This window comes from Balearica regulorum, chromosome 2, assembly GCF_011004875.1.
Source record: "Balearica regulorum gibbericeps isolate bBalReg1 chromosome 2, bBalReg1.pri, whole genome shotgun sequence".
Classification (NCBI taxonomy): domain Eukaryota; kingdom Metazoa; phylum Chordata; class Aves; order Gruiformes; family Gruidae; genus Balearica; species Balearica regulorum.
The window spans coordinates 244,044-263,246 of record NC_046185.1 but is presented as its reverse complement, the minus strand read 5'-3'; the positions used below and the strand labels follow the sequence as shown (position 1 = coordinate 263,246).

The following is a 19,203-nucleotide window of genomic DNA, read 5'->3' as shown; positions in this document are numbered from 1 at the left end:
GGGCCGGGGGGTTCCCCAGTCTGTACCGGGGGTCCCGGGGGGGGTCGGGGGGTTCCCCAGTCTGTACCGGGGGTCCCGGTGTGTCGGGGGGGGGTCGGGGGGTTCCCCAGTCTGTACCGGGGGTCCCGGGGGGGGGGGTCGGGGGGTTCCCCAGTCTGTACCGGGGGTCCCGGTGTGTCGGGGGGGGGCCGGGGCCGCAGCGCTGCAATAAAGGCGGAGCCGGGACGGAGCGGAGCCGGTTTTGTGCGACGGCGGATCGGGGGGGGGGGGGGGGTGTGTGTGTGTGGAACACTGGGGGACGGGAGGGGGGTCCGTGACGTCGCTTCCGCCGTCGGGTGACGTCAGGGAGCGGACGTTACGTCCGGGGCGGGGCGCCGGCGCGTCCCCTCGACCTCGGCGCAGCGGCCGCCGGGAGGAGCGGAGCGATGGCGGCGGTGGCGGTGCGGAGCCTCCCGCTGCGGCCCTACGGCCGCCTCCTGCTGCCGCGGGCCCGGACCGCGCCCGCCCCGGTGAGACCCGGCCCCGAGCCCGGCCCCGGCCCCGGCCGGTCCCCGCGTCCCGTCGCGACGTGAAGGTCACCGGGCGGGGGCGGCCCCGGAGCCGATCGGCACCGCGGGGAACGGGGCGGCCGGGACCGGGCCGGGGTGACCCCGCTCCGTGTTCCCCCCCCCCCCGCCCATCCTGCCCGGTGGCCCCGGTCGTGCCCCCCCGATCCCCCACCCCCCTCCATTCTGCCCGGCCTGTCCCGTGTGCCCGGTGTGCCCTGCCCGGCGTGCCCCGTGTGTCCCCCCATCCTGCCCGGTGTGCCCGGCGTGCCCGGTGTGCCCTGCCCCGTGTGTCCCCCCCATCCTGCCCCGTGTGCCCCGTGTGTCCCCCCCATCCCGCCCGGTGTGCCCGGCGTGCCCCGTGTGCCCGGTGTGCCCTGCCCCGTGTGTCCCCCCATCCTGCCCCGTGTGTCCCCCCCATCCCGCCCGGTGTGCCCCGCCCCCGCCCGCTGTCCCTGCTTCCCGCCTGGTTCCCGCCCGGTGCCGCCTCCCCGGCCGCGGCCCCCCCCCGGCCCGGCCCTTTCCGGTGCCTCCGGTCCCGTCCCGCCCCCCCATCCCTGCCCGGTCCCCCCCACCGGTTCCCCCCAGCCCTGCCCGATGTCCCCATTTGCCCCCGCGGCCCCCGGCCCATCCCTGCCCGGTGTCTCCATTCCCCCCCCCGGTCCCGCCCGGTGTCCCCTCCCAGGCCGCGGCCCCCCCGTCCCATCCCGTCCCGTCCCGTCCCTAACGGCTGTGCCCCCCCCCCAGGCCGCCCTCTCGTCCTTCTCGGGGCTGCCCCGCGGGGGGAAGCTGGCCCTGTCGGCGCTGGGGCTGCTGGCGGCGGGCGGGGGGGGGCCTGGCCCTGGCCCTGCGCTCGGCCCTGTCGGCCGGCGAGCTGGAGATGCACCCGCCCAGCTTCCCCTGGAGCCACGGCGGAGCCCTGGCCGCCCTCGACCACAGCAGGTACCGGGACGGGGGACGGGGACGCGGCGGAGCCTCGGCAGGGAGCCGGGGCCGTCACCTCCTCCTCCTCCTCGTCTTCCTCCTCTTCCTCCCAGCCTGCGGCGCGGTTTCCAGGTGTACAAGCAGGTCTGCTCCGCCTGCCACAGCATGGAGTACCTGGCCTTCCGCAACCTCATCGGCGTCACCCACACCGAGGCGGAGGCCAAGGCGCTGGCCCAGGAGGTGAGCGTGCGTCCCCCCGCTGCCGTCCTGCCGGGCCCGGTGCCGCGGCGCCCCGGCTCAGGGCTCTTCCCCCCGCGCAGGTGGAGGTGGTGGATGGCCCGGATGAGAACGGGGAGATGTTCACGCGTCCCGGCAAGATCTCCGACTACTTCCCCAAACCCTACCCCAACCCTGAGGCGGCGCGAGCCGCCAACAATGGGGCGCTGCCCCCCGACCTCAGCTACATCGTCAACGCCCGGTGAGGGGCCGCTGTCGCGCGGGGAGGGTCAGTGCGGCCGGTGCCGGGTCCCCGGCAGGGGAGGAGGACCCCAGCCCCGCTGCTCCGGGGTCTCTGCAGCCCCAGGACTAATCCCCGCTCCCCCATTCCAGGCACGGGGGTGAGGACTACGTGTTCTCCCTCCTCACCGGCTACTGCGACCCCCCGGCCGGCGTGACGGTGCGGGAGGGGCTGCACTACAACCCCTACTTCCCCGGCCAGGCCATCGGCATGGCCCCCCCCATCTACAACGAGATCCTGGAGTTCGAGGACGGTAAGAGGGGCCCGGTGCCGGTGTGGCGCGGCACGGTGCCGTCCCGCGGGGGTGCCTGTTTGCAGGGTGCTCAGTGCCCCCCGCCCTCCCCAGGCACCCCGGCCACCATGTCGCAGATCGCCAAGGACGTCTGCACCTTCCTGCGGTGGGCGGCAGAGCCGGAGCACGATCACCGCAAACGGATGGGCTTGAAGGTGGGTGCCTGCGCTGGGGGGGGGGGGGGTGGCGGGAGTATCTGGGGGGCAGCAGTGCCCCCACCATGGTGCCCGACCCCCCTGTGCGGCACTCGGGGCGGTGGTGCCGCGGGGCGGGGGGCTCGACTCCTTCCTCCCGCAGATGCTGATGATCTCGGGGCTCCTCATCTCCCTTCTCTACTACATGAAGCGCCACAAATGGTCTGTGCTGAAGAGCAGGAAAATGGTCTATCGGCCCCCCAAATAGAGTGGGGGAGCGGGGTGCCCCCCACCCCGACTGCGCCGCCTGGGCCACGCACAGCCCCGGGGCCGCGGGGGGGTGCGGCCGGCAGCGTGTGCCCCCACCGCGGCTCCTTATTTAACATCGTCCTCAGCCCCCGCAGGCGCCGCTGCTCCCCCTCCCCGGGGGGGCCGGCGCCTGCGCTCCGAGGGGCTGGGGGCACCGAAATAAAATCGGTTCTTCAAGTGGAAGGCGTGGTGCGGTGTCTGCCTGGGCCGCGGCTCTCCCGGCACCGGCCCCTCAGGATTGGGTCGGGGGCTCGTTAAAGGGCCCGTCGCCATCGCCCCCGTGCCGGGGGGTGAATTGCGGCAGCGCTGGCAGCGAGGCTCTGGCACACAAACAGCTTTATTGGGATGCCCCACACCGCCGGGCCGGGCCGTTTCCCCTGCGGGAGCTCTGCCGCCTGCAGAGGCTCCATGGAGCCCCCCAGCCTGCCCCGCTCCCCCCAGCACAGGGTCCGCGGCACCTCCCCACCCTGGGTCCGGCGCCTCCTTCCCCAGCCGCCGGCCCTGGCTCTCCCCCGCAACCTGCTCTGGGCCCCGCTTCAGCCACGGTGCCAGCTCCGACCCCGGCTGGGCCGTCCCTCGGCGCGAGGAGAGCCGCTCCCGACCCCGGCTGCCTCCGGTGGGTTCCCCGGGCCAGGCAGGGGGTCAGTGGCAGTTTTGGCACCGGGGGTGGCACTTCTGTCCGTTGATGTTGCAGCGACATCCGCCGCTGGTGTCCCCAGGCCCCTGGGGGGGACACGGGTCAGGTCAGGCTGGGAGCCCACCGCAGGGCTGCTGGGGCAGCTGCGCCATCACCAGGGCACCGCAGGCTTGCCCGTCCCCTCCCTGCCTGCAGGGATGGGGGGGGTCCCTGCCGCCCCTCGGGATCGCTCACCCCACCTGCGGGGACGGGGGGGTCCCTGCTGCCCCCCAGGATCGCTCACCCCAGCTGCGGGGACGGGGGGTCCCTGACGCCCCCCAGGATCGCTCACCCCACCTGCGGGGATGGGGGGGTCCCTGCCGCCCCCCAGGATCGCTCACCCCAGCTGTGGGGACTGGGGGGGTCCCTGCCGCCCCCCAGGATCGCTCACCCCAGCTGCGGGGACGGGGGGGGTCCCTGCCGCCCCCCAGGATCGCTCACCCCACCTGTGGGGACTGGGGGGGTCCCTGCCGCCCCCCAGGATCGCTCACCCCAGCTGTGGGGATAGGGGGGTCCCTGCCGCCCCCCAGGATCGCTCACCCCGGGCCCCCAGCGCGGCCCCTTGGTCACCCAGCAGATCTCGGTCTGGCAGACGGTGCAGCGGATCCAGTCGCAGCCGTCCTTCTTCTGGACGATGATGAGGCAGGTGGGGCAGTGCATGGCCTCCCCGATCTGCACCAGCGTCTGGCGAGGGGGGAGAGGCGGCCGTGAGGGACCTGGGGGTGCGCTCCAGCCCCGCCCCAGCCCCCCAGGACCCCCACCTGCAGCATGTCGTTGGTCTGCCGGGCAGCCGCGTCGTTCTGTGCCTGGACCCGCAGGTCGTCCTGGTACTGGCGGCAGTTCTTCCCTTCGTGGATGGCCTGGGGGTGTGGAGATGGCACCGCTCAGTGCCGCTGCCCACCGCCAAGCCCCCTCTGCGGTGCCGGGGCGCGATGCCGAGGGCGGGGGGGCTCACCTTGCAGAGCAGGCAGTTGAGGGCCTGGCAGATGGGGCAGCGAAACTCGTTCACCGAATCCTCGTAGATGCACCAGCCCCGGCAGTCGGTGGTCTTGCAGTGGAAGCTGTTCTGGCTGCGCCGCTCCGCCAGCACCAGGCTCCTCTCCAGGAACCGCCGGTACTCCTCCGGCGACACCAGCTGCGGAGACGGGCAGGGTCAGGACGCGGCCCCAGGACCCCCAGCGCCGCCGGCACCGACCCGGGACACACTCACCGCCCGGATCTCTCGCTCTTGGAGGTGGCTGCCGCAGGCGTAGGAGTCGTCGCGGAAGGGACAGGCCACCGCCGGCTCCTCGCTGTAGTTGATCACCTGGCGCAGGCACTCCCTGCGGGAACGGGCACCTGGTCACGCCGGGGGACGGGACGGGACGGGACGGGCTGGGTGATGGGGGGGGCAGGTCGGGTGATGGGGGGGGCAGGTTTGGTGATGGGGGGGTCAGGCTGGGTGATGGGGGGTCAGGCTGGGTGATGGGGGGGGCAGGCTGGTGATGGGGGGGTCAGGCTGGGTGATGGGGGGTCAGGCTGGGTGATGGGGGGTCAGGCTGGGTGATGGGGGGGGCAGGCTGGTGATGGGGGGGTCAGGCTGGGTGATGGGGGGTCAGGCTGGGTGACGGGGGGGTCAGGTCGGGTGATGGGGGGGTCAGGCTGGGTGACGGGGGGTCAGGTCGGGTGACGGGGGGTCAGGCTGGGTGACGGGGGGGCAGGCTGGGTGACGGGGGGGTCAGGTCGGGTGATGGGGGGTCAGGTCGGGTGATGGGGGGTCAGGCTGGGTGACGGGGGGGTCAGGTCGGGTGACGGGGGGGTCAGGTCGGGTGATGGGGGGTCAGGCTGGGTGACGGGGGGGCAGGCTGGGTGACGGGGGGGGCAGGCTGGGTGACGGGGGGTCAGGTCGGGTGATGGGGGGGTCAGGCTGGGTGACGGGGGGGGCAGGCTGGGTGACGGGGGGGCAGGCTGGGTGACGGGGGGGTCAGGCTGGGTGACGGGGGGGGTCAGGCTGGGTGACGGGGGGGCAGGTTGGGTGATGGGGGTCAGGCTGGGTGACGGGGGGGGTCAGGCTGGGTGATGGGGGGGGCAGGTTGGGTGATGGGGGGTCAGGCTGGGTGATGGGGGGGGGCAGGCTGGGTGATGGGGGGGGCAGGTTGGGTGATGGGGGGTCAGGCTGGGTGACGGGGGGGGTCGCTGGACCCCGGTGGCTCTGTGGGGTGGTACCTGCAGAAGTTGTGCAGACACTCGCGCAGCAGCACCCCCTCGCCCGGCGCGACCTGCTGGTAGCAGATGCGACACTCCAGCACCTCCCGGTTGGGCACCAGCACCTCCTCCTCCAGCTGCAGCAGCTGCTGGAAGTTCTTCAGCCGCTCGGCCTCCAGCGCCTGCCGGTGAGAACGGCCCCGGTCAGCCCCCCCCCGGCACTGGGGCCACCCCCTGAGCCAGGCCTGTGGCCATCAGCCAAGTGACCACGGCCACTCGTCCCGAGTGCCCCACAGCTTCGGGGCCGGGAGGAACGGCTGCGCGCGGGGCCTGCACCATGAGGCACGCGGTGCCTATCACTGAGCCGCACCCCAGCATTTCTCCAGGCAGCTGAGGGACCCGAGCACCAAACCGCGGCAGCCGCCGGGGTCCCAGCAGTCCCTGGAGGGTCAGCGCGGGCAGTTCTGGGGGGGCTGAGGCCGGCGCAGAAGGCAGCACGGCCCTGGTGTGCGGGGCCGGGGGAGCCGAGGCTGCCGGAGCTTGACCGTTGGTGACTTTACATCACGCCGGCACGTTGCAATCGCTGCAGTCACAACCCCCCCTGGGCTCAGCATTTCACCAGGAGCCCACCGTGTCCTGCTGCCCCGTCACAGCCCTGCCCCGGTGAAAGCGGCAGCACCGAGGCCCAGCTTTGGCACTGGCTGCTCAGAACAGCTCAGCAGCCCCCGCTCGGGTGTAAACCCTGCGGGGAAGTGCCCGACACCTTCCATTTCACAGACTCACGGGATGGTTTGGGAGGGCAGGGACCCCACAGCCCACCCAGTGCCACCCCTGCCATGGGCAGGGACACCCTCCACTAGCCCAGCTTGCCCAAAGCCCCATCCAACCTGGCCTTGACCACTGCCAGGGAGCCAGGGGCAGCCACAGCTTCTCTGGGCACCCTGTGCCAGGGCCTCAGCACCCTCACAGGGAAGGATTGCTGCCTCCCATCACATAATATCAGGACACGGGTGGCTTTCTGGGCTGCCAGCGCACATTGCTGGTCGTGCTGAGCTTCTCGTCCCCCAGCACCCCAAGTCCTTCTCCCCAGGGCTGCTCTCCATCCGTTCCCTGCCCAGCCTGGAGCTGTGCTGGGATTGCCCCCACCCACGTGCAGGACCTTGACCTTGTTGAAGCCCACGAGGCTCACACAGAGCCGCTCCTCCAGCCTGCCCATTTCATCACATGAACACCCCAAAGCAGCAGCAGCCCCCCCACCCTGCACCGCAGAGCAGCCGGCAGAAGAAGATGGCAGAGCCGCGCTGGTGAGATAAGGCTTTAATGAGGGAAGGAATCCATCCACAGCCCTTCGGGGAGACACGCTCTCACCCCAGAGCCACAGCCAAACCCAGGGTCCTGTCCTTACCCCCCCGTCCCCATGGGGACACAGCCTGGCCCGGCCCTGCCACAGGACAAGGTCTCCAATGCAAAATGCAACATGGACTAACCAAACGTGCCCCCCCAGGGCGCCGGCAGCTCCAGCAGTCGGAGGGACCCACCGCACAGAGCACCCCGGGCGAGAGCTGCTCGCTGTGCCGGGCACACGCCGATGCTGGTTCGGGCAGAGTGGCTCTGCCCGTCCCGGTGCTGGACACAGGAGAGCGCAGGGCTCGCAGCAGCCAGGAGGGTGCTTGGCACCAGGGATCCCCGCACCTTTGGCCGCACCGTAGCCGATGGCCCCCCAGCCCTGCTCCCGTGGGTGCCACAGGGCCCCGCACCCCCAGAGCAGTCCCAGGCTGAGCACCACCAGTGCCCACGGTGCCAACCCCGGCTGCGCCAGCTCTTCCTCGAAGCCTGAACGGGGCCGGCCACCCTCACCTCACACCGTCCCTACCCAGGGGGGCTGACCTGCTGCCGGCGCGGGGAAGCAGAGGGGAAACTCCCGGGGCTGGGACAGCGAGCCGCAGCTCCGCTCGGGGAGAAGCCCACCAGGCACCCCAGGACGTGCCCCCTCCTTGCTGGCACCACGGGCGGGAGGAACAGCACACCGACACCGGTAACCTGGGAGCCACCGCGCTCACAGAGCTGGTCCTGCGCTCCTGAGGGGCTCGGACCCTCGCGCTCCTGGAGCCCCCCGAGCGAGTGGCAGGTCCCCCCTGGCAGCTCGGGGCTGAGCCTGGGCCCTGCCGGCTCTTCTCCTGCAGAAAGTTCCTGCATCAACTCTAGGGTCTGAGCAAGGGGGTGGCCCGGCGGCAGCCGCTGGGCGCACGCGGGGACCGGCCCGGTGGGCACTGGGTCCTGGTGGGCACTGGGGGGCCCTGGCGGGCACCGGGCCCTGGCCGGCAGGGCAGGACGGGGTGTCCGGGCGGGCCAGGCACGGGGCGGCTAGCCGAATTCGGAGGACAGGTGGATGAAGTCATCCAAGGAACCCGAGCCCAGGATGCAGTGCGCAGCTGAGCCATCCTCTCTCCTTCCCTTTTCCTAGCGGGATCCCGGCACAAGAGAAAAAAGAAAGAAGAGAAGGTTTGGTCAGTGGCTGAGCTGGAGTCCCCCGCGTCCCGCAGCGCACCCCGACCTCGGGGCCGGGGCTCCCCCCACAGCTGTAGCCTGGGGGGGGGTGGGAGCTCCCATTGGAGCCCCCCTCCCGTTTCTACGAAATGGGAAACGGCACCAGCGCAGAGGGGAAAGCGTAGCCCGACAGCTCCTCGGCACGCGGCCGCCCACACGACACGCTGCGCAGTTAGGCAAGAGAAGAAGGACCTGCCGGACCGGGGTGCGGCATCCTGCCGAGCTCTGCCCGCGGGGTCACAGACCCCTGCCCTGCCGCAGATTGCGTCGGCCCTTCACGCAGCCACAGGCGAACGAGCACGGTTGAATCCCCGCCGCCACTACGGCATCTCGTCTCACAGCCAGAAGGCGCCGGGCGCACGATGCGGCACCTCCGAGCGCTGCCCCTCGGCGGGGGGAGTCAGGGGGCTGCCACAGCCCCTGTGCTGCCCCTTGGGGTGCCTGCCTCTCCTTCCCAGCCCCTTTCCCGGAGCAGCGCAGGATCCGTGTGCCTGCGACACCTCCGAACCCTGCCGATGCCGGGTCCGTCCTTGAGCAGGGGGTGCGGGGAGCAGAGCGGCTCCCTGGGGTGGGCGGTGAGCCCCCGTACCTGCTGGTACTGCAGGATCCCCTCCTGCTCCTGCTGCATCCTCCACAGCTCCGTCTCGTCCGGCTTGTAGCTGCCAGGGACCACGTAGTCGTCGGGACGGTCCGTGCTGCACATCTCGCAGCCCGGTCGCGTGGGCTTGTTGATGAAGGTGCATTTTGGACACGACCAGCCCGCCTGCAGGAACACGGAGATGCAGGAGCCGGGAAAAGCACTTTGGGGAGAGGGAAGGGGGGGATAGGACACGGAGGGAGCACCCACCCTTCCCCACCACCCCCTGAGACTGGGAGAAAGGGAGGAACCGGGGGGGCAGAGCGGGGCGGCGATGGGAGGGCACATGGCAGGCCACGTACCGGCACTGGTGAGGGCAGACTCACGGCAGCAGGCTTTGGCTGGGCACTGAAAAGGTCGCCGATCTGCAGCGCATCCAAGTGCTGGCTGATCTCCCCGATGTCCATCTTCCTGCCTGCCTCGTTCCCCCAGCCTGGAGAGCGATGACAGGGAACAACGTTACAACCAGCCCGGGAAACGGCACGGGACCGGCCCACGGCACCGAGCCCACTCCCGGTCCCACCGAGCCCAACGGCCCACGGCACAGGACCCCAACGCGCGATGAGAGGAGTGCCCAGGGCAGACGCTGGACCTCTCCTCACCACTCCGCTTTCGGTAACGGGAAAACCCACAGGAAAGCCACGACAGCTCCTCCCGAGCACACTCAGCAGCACAGAGGGTGCTGGCAAGTGGTGGCTTCCCAGGAGGGAGGGCATCAGCTCCCAGAGCCCCGCTCTGCTCCGTCCGGCCCTCGGGCCCAGGGAGGCACCACCCAGAGACCCCCAACACGTCCTCACCCACCCTGGCACAGCAGCTGCTCCTGCAGAGGCGGCAGCAGCGCCCCGATGCCGGGCTCCCCATCCCCGCTGCTACACCTGCTCTGGCACCCTGTGGCCGCAAGCCGGACCGAGTACCAGAACGACAGAATGAGACCTTTCTTCGGAGACATGTTGGGCAAGGTGTTGTATTTGCGCCTTTCGCCAGCGACGTCAGTGTGCGAGGAGGTAGAGCTGAGCATGACCTGCGCCTGGTCCTCCTCGTAGCGCTGCTCAGTGAGCTCAGCCATCTTCGCCGAGAGCAGGTAGAGGAACGCGGTATCGCCATCCCTGCGGATGCCGTAGGAGGAAACGGTCCGTTCGTCCACGCACAGGCACTGCCCGATGATCCAGCGCTGAACCAAAGGGTGGAACCCGTAATCCTGGAAGATCTGGGCAGCAGGAGAAGCTCAGAGGTGAGCCCACAGCCACGGCTTCCCTGCAAGTTCTCACCCCACTTCACGGCTCGGCAAAGGCCGATGCCATGCTGGCACGTGTCGGCGAGCCAGGGGAACCGGTGACGAGCTGGCTCCGCAAAGGGAGAGGGTGGGTGGGAGAGCCCAGCTCCCACACCGCAGGCACCAGCATTTTAAAAGGGGCTGTGGGGACCCCGGGGGCTCCCGGCCAGGCTGGGGGGCTCACACCACACGGCCCCCGGCATCGGGCTGGCACTGCGGCGTACCGGCACCGCGCCGTACCTGCTGCTTGAGCATCGCTATTGTAGTGTGAGCGCGGACCCTGAGAGTGATGCTTGCAGAAGACGTCGCATCCTCCACGCCGACCTTCATGCTGGAGAACAGACGGATGCGTTAGAGGAGGGCTGCTGGGATTGGGGCTGCGGCAGCATCCCGGCACGGCCACTCGGCATCGAGTGTGACATGCTCGGCCCGCTGCTCCGAGGCAGGCAGTGCCCCGTGGGGGAGTCCCGCCAGGTCCAACACCGGGTTTCCAACCACGAGCCGTCTATGGAACCCCAGGGAAGTGGGGCAGGGACCCCCAGCCCTGCCGAGGGCTGTGCCCTGAACCTCACGTTTAACGCTCGCAGGGAAACTGGTTTCTCCCCGTTTTGTTTATCCTCTAGTCCAGCCTGTTTATCCTCGCAGCTCCCACATGGCCGTGGCAATGATCTCTTAGACACGGTGAGAAAAAAGTATTTCCTTTCACCCACTTTAAATCTGGTCCTTCCTAATTTCCCGAGCCTCTTAGTGTACGTTTCCCCACGCCGGTCGCATGCAGACCCCCCTCACCCCGCTGCCTCTCCTTCAGACCAGAGGCCGAACCTTTTAAGCTCTCCTCTCGCAAAAGGTGTTTTGTGCCTCCAAGCAGGAAATCTAAGCTGGATTTCCCACGTATTAAGACAAAAACCGGCAGGTAGGGCTGGAATCTCCTGGTTGTTCCCTCGCCTTTTCCTAACAACTCCTGTACTGGGTTTGCGTGGCCGGTTTTGGTAACAGGGGGCTAGAGCGGTGGCTTCTGCGAGATGCCAGAAGCTTCCTCCATGTCTGACAGAGCTGATGTCAGTCAGCTCCGAGATGGACCCGCTGCTGGAGCTCCACGGTGGAGCCAATATTCACCCCCACGGAGCTCCACGGTGGAGCCGATATTCCACCTGCAGCCCATGGAGGTCCCCACACTGGAGCAGTCTGGTCCTGAAGGTCTGCAGCCCGCGGGAAGGACCCACGCTGGAGCACTTCGTGGAGGACCGTCTCCCATGGGAGGGAACCACGGGTGTCCGGCCAGGCTCAGCCCACACCTCCGAACGCCGCAGGTCTCATTGAACGCCGACCCTGCGGTCTTTCCAGGTCTGCTGCCTCACAGCCTGCTGTTGCGTGCCCACCAGCGTCCCCCCTTGGTATTTATCAGCATTGAGTTCAAGTGCTCGGAGCCACAAGACCCGTCCGTAAGTCCAGCCCTCACGAGTCATCACCATTTCAGGGTCATTTGTGTCCCCTGGGACAGCCCCGTCCCCGCAGACGCAGCTCTATCCCTATGCCACGTCTCCCGCCTCGCGGGTGGTTACCAGTCCAAAGGAGGACGCTCCCCCCTGCTCCACGGCACTTTGATTTCCTTCCAAAGGCTGTTCAGGAAGCTCATGGGAACCGTTTTGGCATGCCTGGCACAGCACGCCGGCCAGGCTGCCCCGCAGCTCCCCGTCATGAGCCACAGCTCTTCCCAATTACCAACGTTTACCCGTGAATCTCCCCAGTCTCGTCCTGGCTACTGCTGCCCTGATACAAAATCGGTGTTTTAACCTTCCCGGAGGCTCAGGCCACAGGCGGCAGCGCTCTTTGGAGCAGGTCCCCAGGCAGGGACGGGGGGTGCTGCCGGAGGGGTGTCCCGGGCTCCCCAGGCAGGGGAAAGCCGTCCCGGCAGCCGACAGTGCCTTCACACCGCAGAGGGACACGGCTGCGCTCGAGCCGAGCTGGCTGCTGCCCAGATGGGCTCACCCTCTGGGTTCCTGGCTTCTCTGGTAGCATCCGATATCCCACCCCTGCATCCCCCCCCCCCCGCTCCTTCCTCCCGGGAGCTAGGGAGGAAGTACAAATCCCGGGATACAGCATTCCTCCAGGGAAGCTGTGGCTTCCCCAGCACCAACTGCCCACTTCCCCTCTCCTGCCAGGACCGATCCCGACCGCCGGCAGAGGAATTCACAGAGCAGCTCTGCTCCAGGGGCTGCAGGAGGCTGTTCTGGCTCTGCCGGCCGCGGACAGACACACCGGAGTCCTGGATCGTCACTGCTACAGGCAAAGCCACATAGCAAAGACAGACCCGAGGGCCACGCAGCCCCGGGCCACAGGGCAAGCGAGCCAAACGCCCAGCAGAAGGACAGAGCTGCAGGGGAGGAGGCGCTGGCTGGGCAGGCAGGACATCCCCAAGCTCACGGAACAGCAGGCAGCTGCCTGCAGGGGAGGGCAGAGCCCTGGCTCGGGACCCACGGCTCCATCCGGGACAGGTCATGCTCCTGCGGGCAGGGATGCAGAAGACGACGAGGTGTGCTCGCGTCGGCTCACCTGATGTAGTCCGTGGGGTAGTTGGACTCCTTCAAGAGGATACTGAGCGTGGCTTGCTGGCGAGCCAGGGCCACGGCACACTGCGAGGCCACCTCCTCGTCTCCGTACTCAATCGCCTGGGCGAGGTGAAGCGCCAGGTCCTCTGCGGCAGGACGGAGAGGGAGAACCATAAAGCGGCAGCCAGTCTACAAGCACCTTCCCCAGGGCATGGCACAACCACTGCCATCCGTGGCGCCGGCACCCAGAGGGACCTGACTCCACATGTGCCACAGCCACACGTCTAGAAACGGTGATTCTGGTTCAGATCCGAGCAGAAACAGCGCTGAGGGGCAGCAGGAGCTGTGCGCGAGGCTCCTCAGAAACACCCTTGCTGCACGGGCAGCGAGCAGCCGAGGCAGAAGCAGCCACGCTGCTGGAGAGCTGCGGCCGAGAGCACCCGGGGAAACTCCTGGGGCCACCCTTAGCTCAGTCCTGTCCCTCCCCGCACCGCTCGGCTCACCCTGCCCACAGCCGCATCCTGGGACGTGCGGCCCCCAGCCACCCCTCGGGCAAGGCTTCTGTCCTGCAGCGCTGGGGTGCCACAGGTGGCCACGGTGGCCAGCAGCGTCCTGGCTCGTGTCAGAGACAGTGTGGCCAGCAGGCCCAGGGCAGTGACCGTCCCCCGGTACTGGCACTGGCGGGGCCGCACCTCAAAAACTGGGTTCGGTTTTGGGCCCCTCGCTGCCAGAAGGACATGGAGGTGCTGGAGCGGGGCCAGAGAAGGGCAAGGGAGCGGGGAAGGGTCTGGAGCACAAGTCTGGTGGGGGAACTGGAACAGGACGGGAGGAAACGGCCTCCAGTTGTGCCGCGGGAGGTTCAGACGGGAGCTCAGGAAACATTCCTTCACCCCCAGGGCTGCCAAGCGCTGGAACAGGCTGCCCAGGGCAGCGGTGGAGTCACCGTCCCGGGGGGGATTGAAAAGCCGCGTCGATGTGGTGCTTGGGGACATGGGTTAGTGGTGGGCTGGGCAGGGCTGGGGCAGCGGTTGGATCCCTCACCTCAAGGGGCTTTTCCAACCCCGACGACTCGACAGTTCCACAACAGAAGCGGGTGTTGTCAGCCCCAGGCGGGGGAGCAGCAGGATCCAGTCTGAGCCTGCCTCCCCCAGAGGGTTGGTAACTCTGAGGTACGAAAAGAGCCAAGACACCTCCCCTCGCAAATACCTTTCTTGGAAAGCTCCAGGGACAGAGCCGCCTCCGCATCCTCTTCCGCAGAGATGCCCCCGGCAGCCACGGGCAGGGACGACGCCTGGGACGCCAGCGTGCTGTCCGAGGCTGAGGGAGACAGGAACACATCAGGGTGGGCACCGCCACCCCCCCGCAGCGACAGTCCCTGAGTGTCCTCCCCAGGGAGCTCCACACTCGCACCGCAGGGAGAAGCGGCAGTGGGAAGCCCTGGGCTACACAAGGTCACTTGAGGCGAAGGTAACAGCGGCCTCACTCCACGTCCCAAAGGCTGACACAGCTCAGAGAGCATCAGCCCAGCCCATCGCCTCCGGGAAGCCTTCAGCCGCCGCTCCCTCCCGGCACGTGGGGTGGGACAGCCATCCCTGTTCCCACGTCACTGCCTGCACCTCCTCCCGTCTCCCGGGGCCTCCTCCACCCCCTCGGGTGCCCCTACACAGGCAGGAACCCTCCAAACATCCTTCTCCAGGTAAGCAGGAGTTAACGCCCTGGAGAAGGAACGGGCCGAGATGCTGCCCCGGCAGTCGGGGAGCCAGGAACGGCTGGTGTCGCACAGCCAAATTATTTCACAGCAGGACTGGCCCCAGCCATGTCCATCAGCTGCCAGGGCCGGGGAAAGCCTGGCAGCCCCTCCGGGCAGCAGGCAGACGCCCTGGGTCCCCACCAGCCCTCGGGGGCTTCTGCTCTGACCTTTCTGCACCTCCCGCAGGGAGCTGCTCACGATCGTCCACCACTTCTGCGCCTCCCGCTCCTCCTCGAAGTTGAACACCATGGGCTCGTCCGAGGAGCTGAGGACCACCAGCTCATGGCACGTGGGGCTCCTCACCCTGTACGAGACGTCCTTGAGGTCATACTCAGCGACGTTCTAGGGGAAGCAGAAGGATGAGAGGGTCACGCCGCGATGCAGCCAGGACGAAGACGTGCCGGGCAAAGGGGGCAACCCCCTGGCACAGTGTCCAAGCCAGCACCTGAGGACACGGCTGTCCCTCTCCTCGCCCCCACCACGGCCTCTCACAAGGCAAGTGTGGACACAAACACCAAGCCAAGGGCAACCCTCCATCCCCAAACCCAGCCTGAAACGCCGACCCTCCACGCCCAGGGCTGCCTACGAGCCCCTCGCGTCCTCCGCCCCGGGGCAGCGGCCACTGCAGAACACCGAGGGCTGCGACCTGCTCGCTGGCACCGACCCGGCGCCTGCCGGGCGATCCCCGGCCACCGCGCGGCTGTGCAGCCATCTCCACTGGGCGCAGACACGACTAAACACACCCCTTCTCCCGCTGTCGCCCCTTCCCCTCTCTCAAAACCAAAGCGCAGGAGGCAGCTAAGACGACTCGGGCTCCGTGACACCAGCTCTGGGGGAAGCCGGTCCCTTCCCCTTTCACGAGCCTTGGGAAAACCCTTCCCCACACGCACACCTCGGGGCTCAGCCCTCCCCACGTCCCCCCCTGGCAGACAGGCTCTGCCAGCTCCCTGCTGCCCCCCACCCCGGCCAACAGCGGCCTCAGCTTCACGCTGGCACTTTCAATTCCACTTCTGGTAAAATGGCAGCTCGGGAGGAGCCGGGGCGCACGCGAGCGCTGCTGCACCGCGCTGCGCCGTGCCGGATGACGGTTGGAAGGAAGTTCAGCAAAACCGGTGGTTTCCTTGTCCTGCCAAGTCCTGCTCGACCTGCTCTGCCCTGTCCCAGCAGCAGGATTGCAGGAATGGGGGGAAAAGAAGAAAGCAGCCGATGAAAAGCTCCCCCCACTCCCCTGGCAGCAGCTTTCCCTTTGCCTCGTAAAACTGACCCCGGAGCAGCTCCTGGGGGTCCCCTGCACCCACGTCCCGGGGGAAGGAATGAAACCAAACGCTTTTGGCCGCAGAGCAGGGGATGCACCTTTGCCAGCACCACCTTCCGAGCCAGGGCCGGCTGTCCCCGACACACAGCCACGCCAGCCGTGGCCTCGCACCCCTGCCTGCTGCCTCCGGCTCCAATCCGTTAGGAAAACGTTCAGGAAAACACGGATTTGATTCGCAGGGTGCCCAGAGCTGCCATCTCCCGCCATTGTGCCAAGGGGCACCCAGGAGAGCAGCTCCTGCTCCGGGGGGTGTCAGCAGGGACGTGGGTGGCAGCGGCTGGTGACGGGCATCTGCAGCCAAACAGACACCTCCGGCTCATCCTCCACCTTCGCCGGGTCCGGGAGCTGCTGAGCGACCAGCCCAGGGCTCGGGCGAGAGGTTTTGGCTGTTTAACCTCTCCCAAGGATGAGGAACCTCTCGCCTCCAGCCTCCACTGCACCAGAGGAGAGGACACCAGACCCACAGCTTTGTCCCCCTCCTCTCCCTCCCAGCCCCCCTTCGAGGGCTGAGCAGCTCCCGGAGCCGGCGCAGGCTCCTCCGGCCGTCCCAAGAGCCGATCCCCTTCCTGCGGGAGCTGCCTGCCACCCGGATCCCCTGCAGGGATCCTGCACCGGAGCCCTCCCGTTACACCGGGCCAGGGCAGGCGGCAGCGCACCGCGGGATTAACACTGCCGCAGCAAGCCGAGAGGAACCGCGGCACCGCAATTCAAGGTCAGCTGCCGGGCAGAGCAGCTGGTCCGACACCATTCACCACCCGGGGCCGGGCCGGCGCCACCGCCTGCACCCGAGCCAGGAGGGAAATCCAGCCCAGGCGAGGCCGGGGCGGAGGGCACACGGCTGCCAAGGGTGAACGGGCTCCCTGCCATGCTCCGCTGCCGTGCGTTACGGCTTTGCCCTTGAGGGGGGAAGGAGAGGGGGCTCTGTGGAGCCCTGCCAGGGCCCGCGCTTCCCTTTCACGCTGCCTCTCGGCTCCTCCCGTCCCTCACCACATCGCTCGCCGCCCGGGCCGAGCCGCAGCCTCGCACACCACCTCACGCTGCTCTGCCAGACACGTGCTGCCGCCCCGCCGTGCTCCAGTAGAAACCGAAACCCAGGTTCAAGCAAACCACAGGAGTGGCCAGCGCCGCGTCAGGGTGGTGGGAACCGTAACCGGGCCCACGCTGCTGCCGTGGCAGCACCGCCACCGCCTCCCGCTCGGGTTTTACACGGCACTGACAGGGCTCGAGCTGCACAAAGCGCAGCGCCGTGACCGGTTACCGCTGCCGCGCTCCACCGCGGGCCCAGCCCCGGCCCGGCTCCCAGGGCGGCACAGGGAGAGGCAGCCCCCGCTCCGCCGCGCAGCCCCTCTGTGCCCGTCAGAGCCAGCAGCGCCGCCGCCTCTGACCCCTCCCCGGCGCTGGGAGCGGGACCTGGACAGGGAGGATTTCCAGCACGGCACAAAGCACAAACCAGAGCGGGGATGGAGAGGAGAGGCACCGCGAGAGCAGGGGGCTCGACGGTACAAACCGGCCTCGGCACGTCAGGCGGCGGCGAAGGAATCGGCCCACGTGCAGCCACCCCTGGAGCTGAGCAAATTGGGGGAATATCGGCCGGGAGCGGGTCTGCTCCTGACACAGGGGCCCGGGCAGGCTGGAGGAGCGGGTCTGAGCGAGCCTCGTAGGGCTCCACAAGGCCAAGTGCAAGGTCCTGCACGTGGGTGGGGGCAATCCCAGCACAGCTCCAGGCTGGGCAGGGAACGGATGGAGAGCAGCCCTGGGGAGAAGGACTTGGGGTGCTGGGGGACGAGAAGCTCAACACGACCCAGCAATGTGCGCTGGCAGCCCAGAAAGCCACCCGTGTCCTGATATTACGTGATGGGAGGCAGCAATCCTTCCCTGTGAGGGTGCTGAGGCCCTGGCACAGGGTGCCCAGAGAAGCTGTGGCTGCCCCTGGCTCCCTGGCAGTGTTCAAGGCCAGGTTGGATGGGGCTTTGGGCAAGCTGGGCTAGTGGAGGGTGTCCCTGCCCATGGCAGGGGTGGCACTGGGTGGGCTGTGCGGTCCCTGCCCACCCAAAGCAGCCGGGGATGCCGGGGGGGTCGCACCACGAACACCCCACGCCGAAGCGTCGGAGCTCACCCAGAGCCCCTGAAGGACACACGACCACCCGCCCTGCACCGAGCGCCCTCACGCTGCCGGGGGGGGACCCGGCTGCAACCGCACCGGAGGGACCCCCCCGCCCCCGCGCACAGGATCCGGGCAGAGCCCAGTGCCAGATCTTCGGCTCCGGGACCGGACGGGCAGGACACACGGACACACGGACACACACAGACACCCAGACACAGACAGACACCCAGACACGGACAGACACCCAGACACGGACAGACACCCAGACACGGACAGACGTGCACACCCAGACACAGACAGACACACAGACACACGCACAGACACACAGACACCCAGACGCACAGACACCGGCAGACACCCGCAGAGAGACACGCGTGCACAGAGAGACACACAGACGCACACAGAGACGCACGCACACACACGTGCGCAGAGACACGTGCACAGACACACACAGACACACACACAGACACACAGACACGCGCGCACACACACAGACACACACACGCACATACACACGCACACAGACACGCACACAGACACGCACACACACACAGAGACACACATAGAGACACACGCACACAGACACACACACACAGACACGCACACACACACAGAGACACACACAGACACACACACAGACACACACACAGACACACACACAGACACACACACAGAGACACACACACACACACACACAGAGACACACACACACACACACACAGACACAGACACACAGACACAGACACACAGACACACACAGACACACACGCACACACAGACACACACGCACACAGAGACACACACGCACACAGACACACGCACAGACACACACCCCCCCACACCCCCCCCCACACCCCCCCCCACACACACACACCCCCACCCCACCCCCCCCACACACACCCCCACACCCCCCCCACACACCCCCCCCCCACACACCCCCCCCCCCACACACACACCCCCACCCCCCACCCCCCCGGCCGCCGCCGCCGCCCCCCCGCCAGCAGCGGCACCGCGCTGCCTCCGACCCCGCCGCCCCCCCCCCCGGGCCGCCATCCCCGGGGCTCCCGGGTCTCACCGCGCCGCCGGCCGCCTCCGGGTGCCGCAGGCCGAGGCGGAAGCGGCGCTGGCCGCCGGTCTCCGGTTCGACGCTGAGCTGTAGGCGGAGCGCGGCGGCTGCGGGCAGCGGCGGGCAGCGGGAGGGCCGCGCCAGACCCGCCCGCACCGCCATCAGCACGGTGGGCGGCGGCGGCGGCGCCGGGGCCGGGGCCGGGGCGGGGGCGGGGGCACCGGGCAGAGCCATCGCCGCCGCCGCCGCCGCCTCCGCCGCACTTCCGCCCGCCGCGCCGTCCGGCGGGAAACGCGCCCCCGCGGCCGAGCGTTCCGGTACCGGACGGTCCGATCCGGCGGGAAACGCGCCCCCGCGGCCGAGCGTTCCGGTACCGGACGG

General features: G+C 68.8%; 2 protein-coding genes across 3 annotated transcripts; one reads left to right on the top strand and one right to left on the bottom strand.

Moving 5' to 3' along the window:
- The first annotated feature begins 359 nt into the window (after positions 1-359).
- Positions 360-2,904, top strand: CYC1 (cytochrome c1). Its single transcript, XM_075743028.1, is given in 8 exon segments — positions 360-509; positions 1,293-1,370; positions 1,372-1,487; positions 1,583-1,709; positions 1,790-1,947; positions 2,079-2,239; positions 2,333-2,433; positions 2,576-2,904. Coding segments are annotated over 8 exon segments (930 nt in total). The 5' UTR covers positions 360-425; the 3' UTR covers positions 2,681-2,904.
- A 136-nt stretch (positions 2,905-3,040) lies between these two features.
- Positions 3,041-19,144, bottom strand: SHARPIN (SHANK associated RH domain interactor). 2 transcript variants are annotated; one of them, XM_075743024.1, is made up of 14 exons: positions 18,832-19,144; positions 14,505-14,679; positions 13,794-13,904; positions 12,592-12,733; positions 10,279-10,369; positions 9,699-9,972; positions 9,068-9,198; positions 8,718-8,891; positions 5,603-5,763; positions 4,608-4,719; positions 4,353-4,532; positions 4,159-4,257; positions 3,938-4,081; positions 3,041-3,444 (listed from the first exon to the last, which is right to left on the bottom strand). In XM_075743024.1, the coding sequence occupies exons 1-14, from the start codon at positions 19,054-19,056 to the stop codon at positions 3,364-3,366; spliced, it is 2,100 nt and encodes a 699-aa protein (XP_075599139.1). In that variant the 5' UTR covers positions 19,057-19,144; the 3' UTR covers positions 3,041-3,363. The 2 variants fall into 2 exon arrangements, with proteins under 2 accessions (XP_075599139.1, XP_075599140.1); XM_075743025.1 differs by lacking the exon at positions 18,832-19,144 and adding an exon at positions 15,691-15,807 and having other exon boundaries at positions 3,249-3,444.
- Between the last annotated feature and the right edge of the window lie 59 nt (positions 19,145-19,203).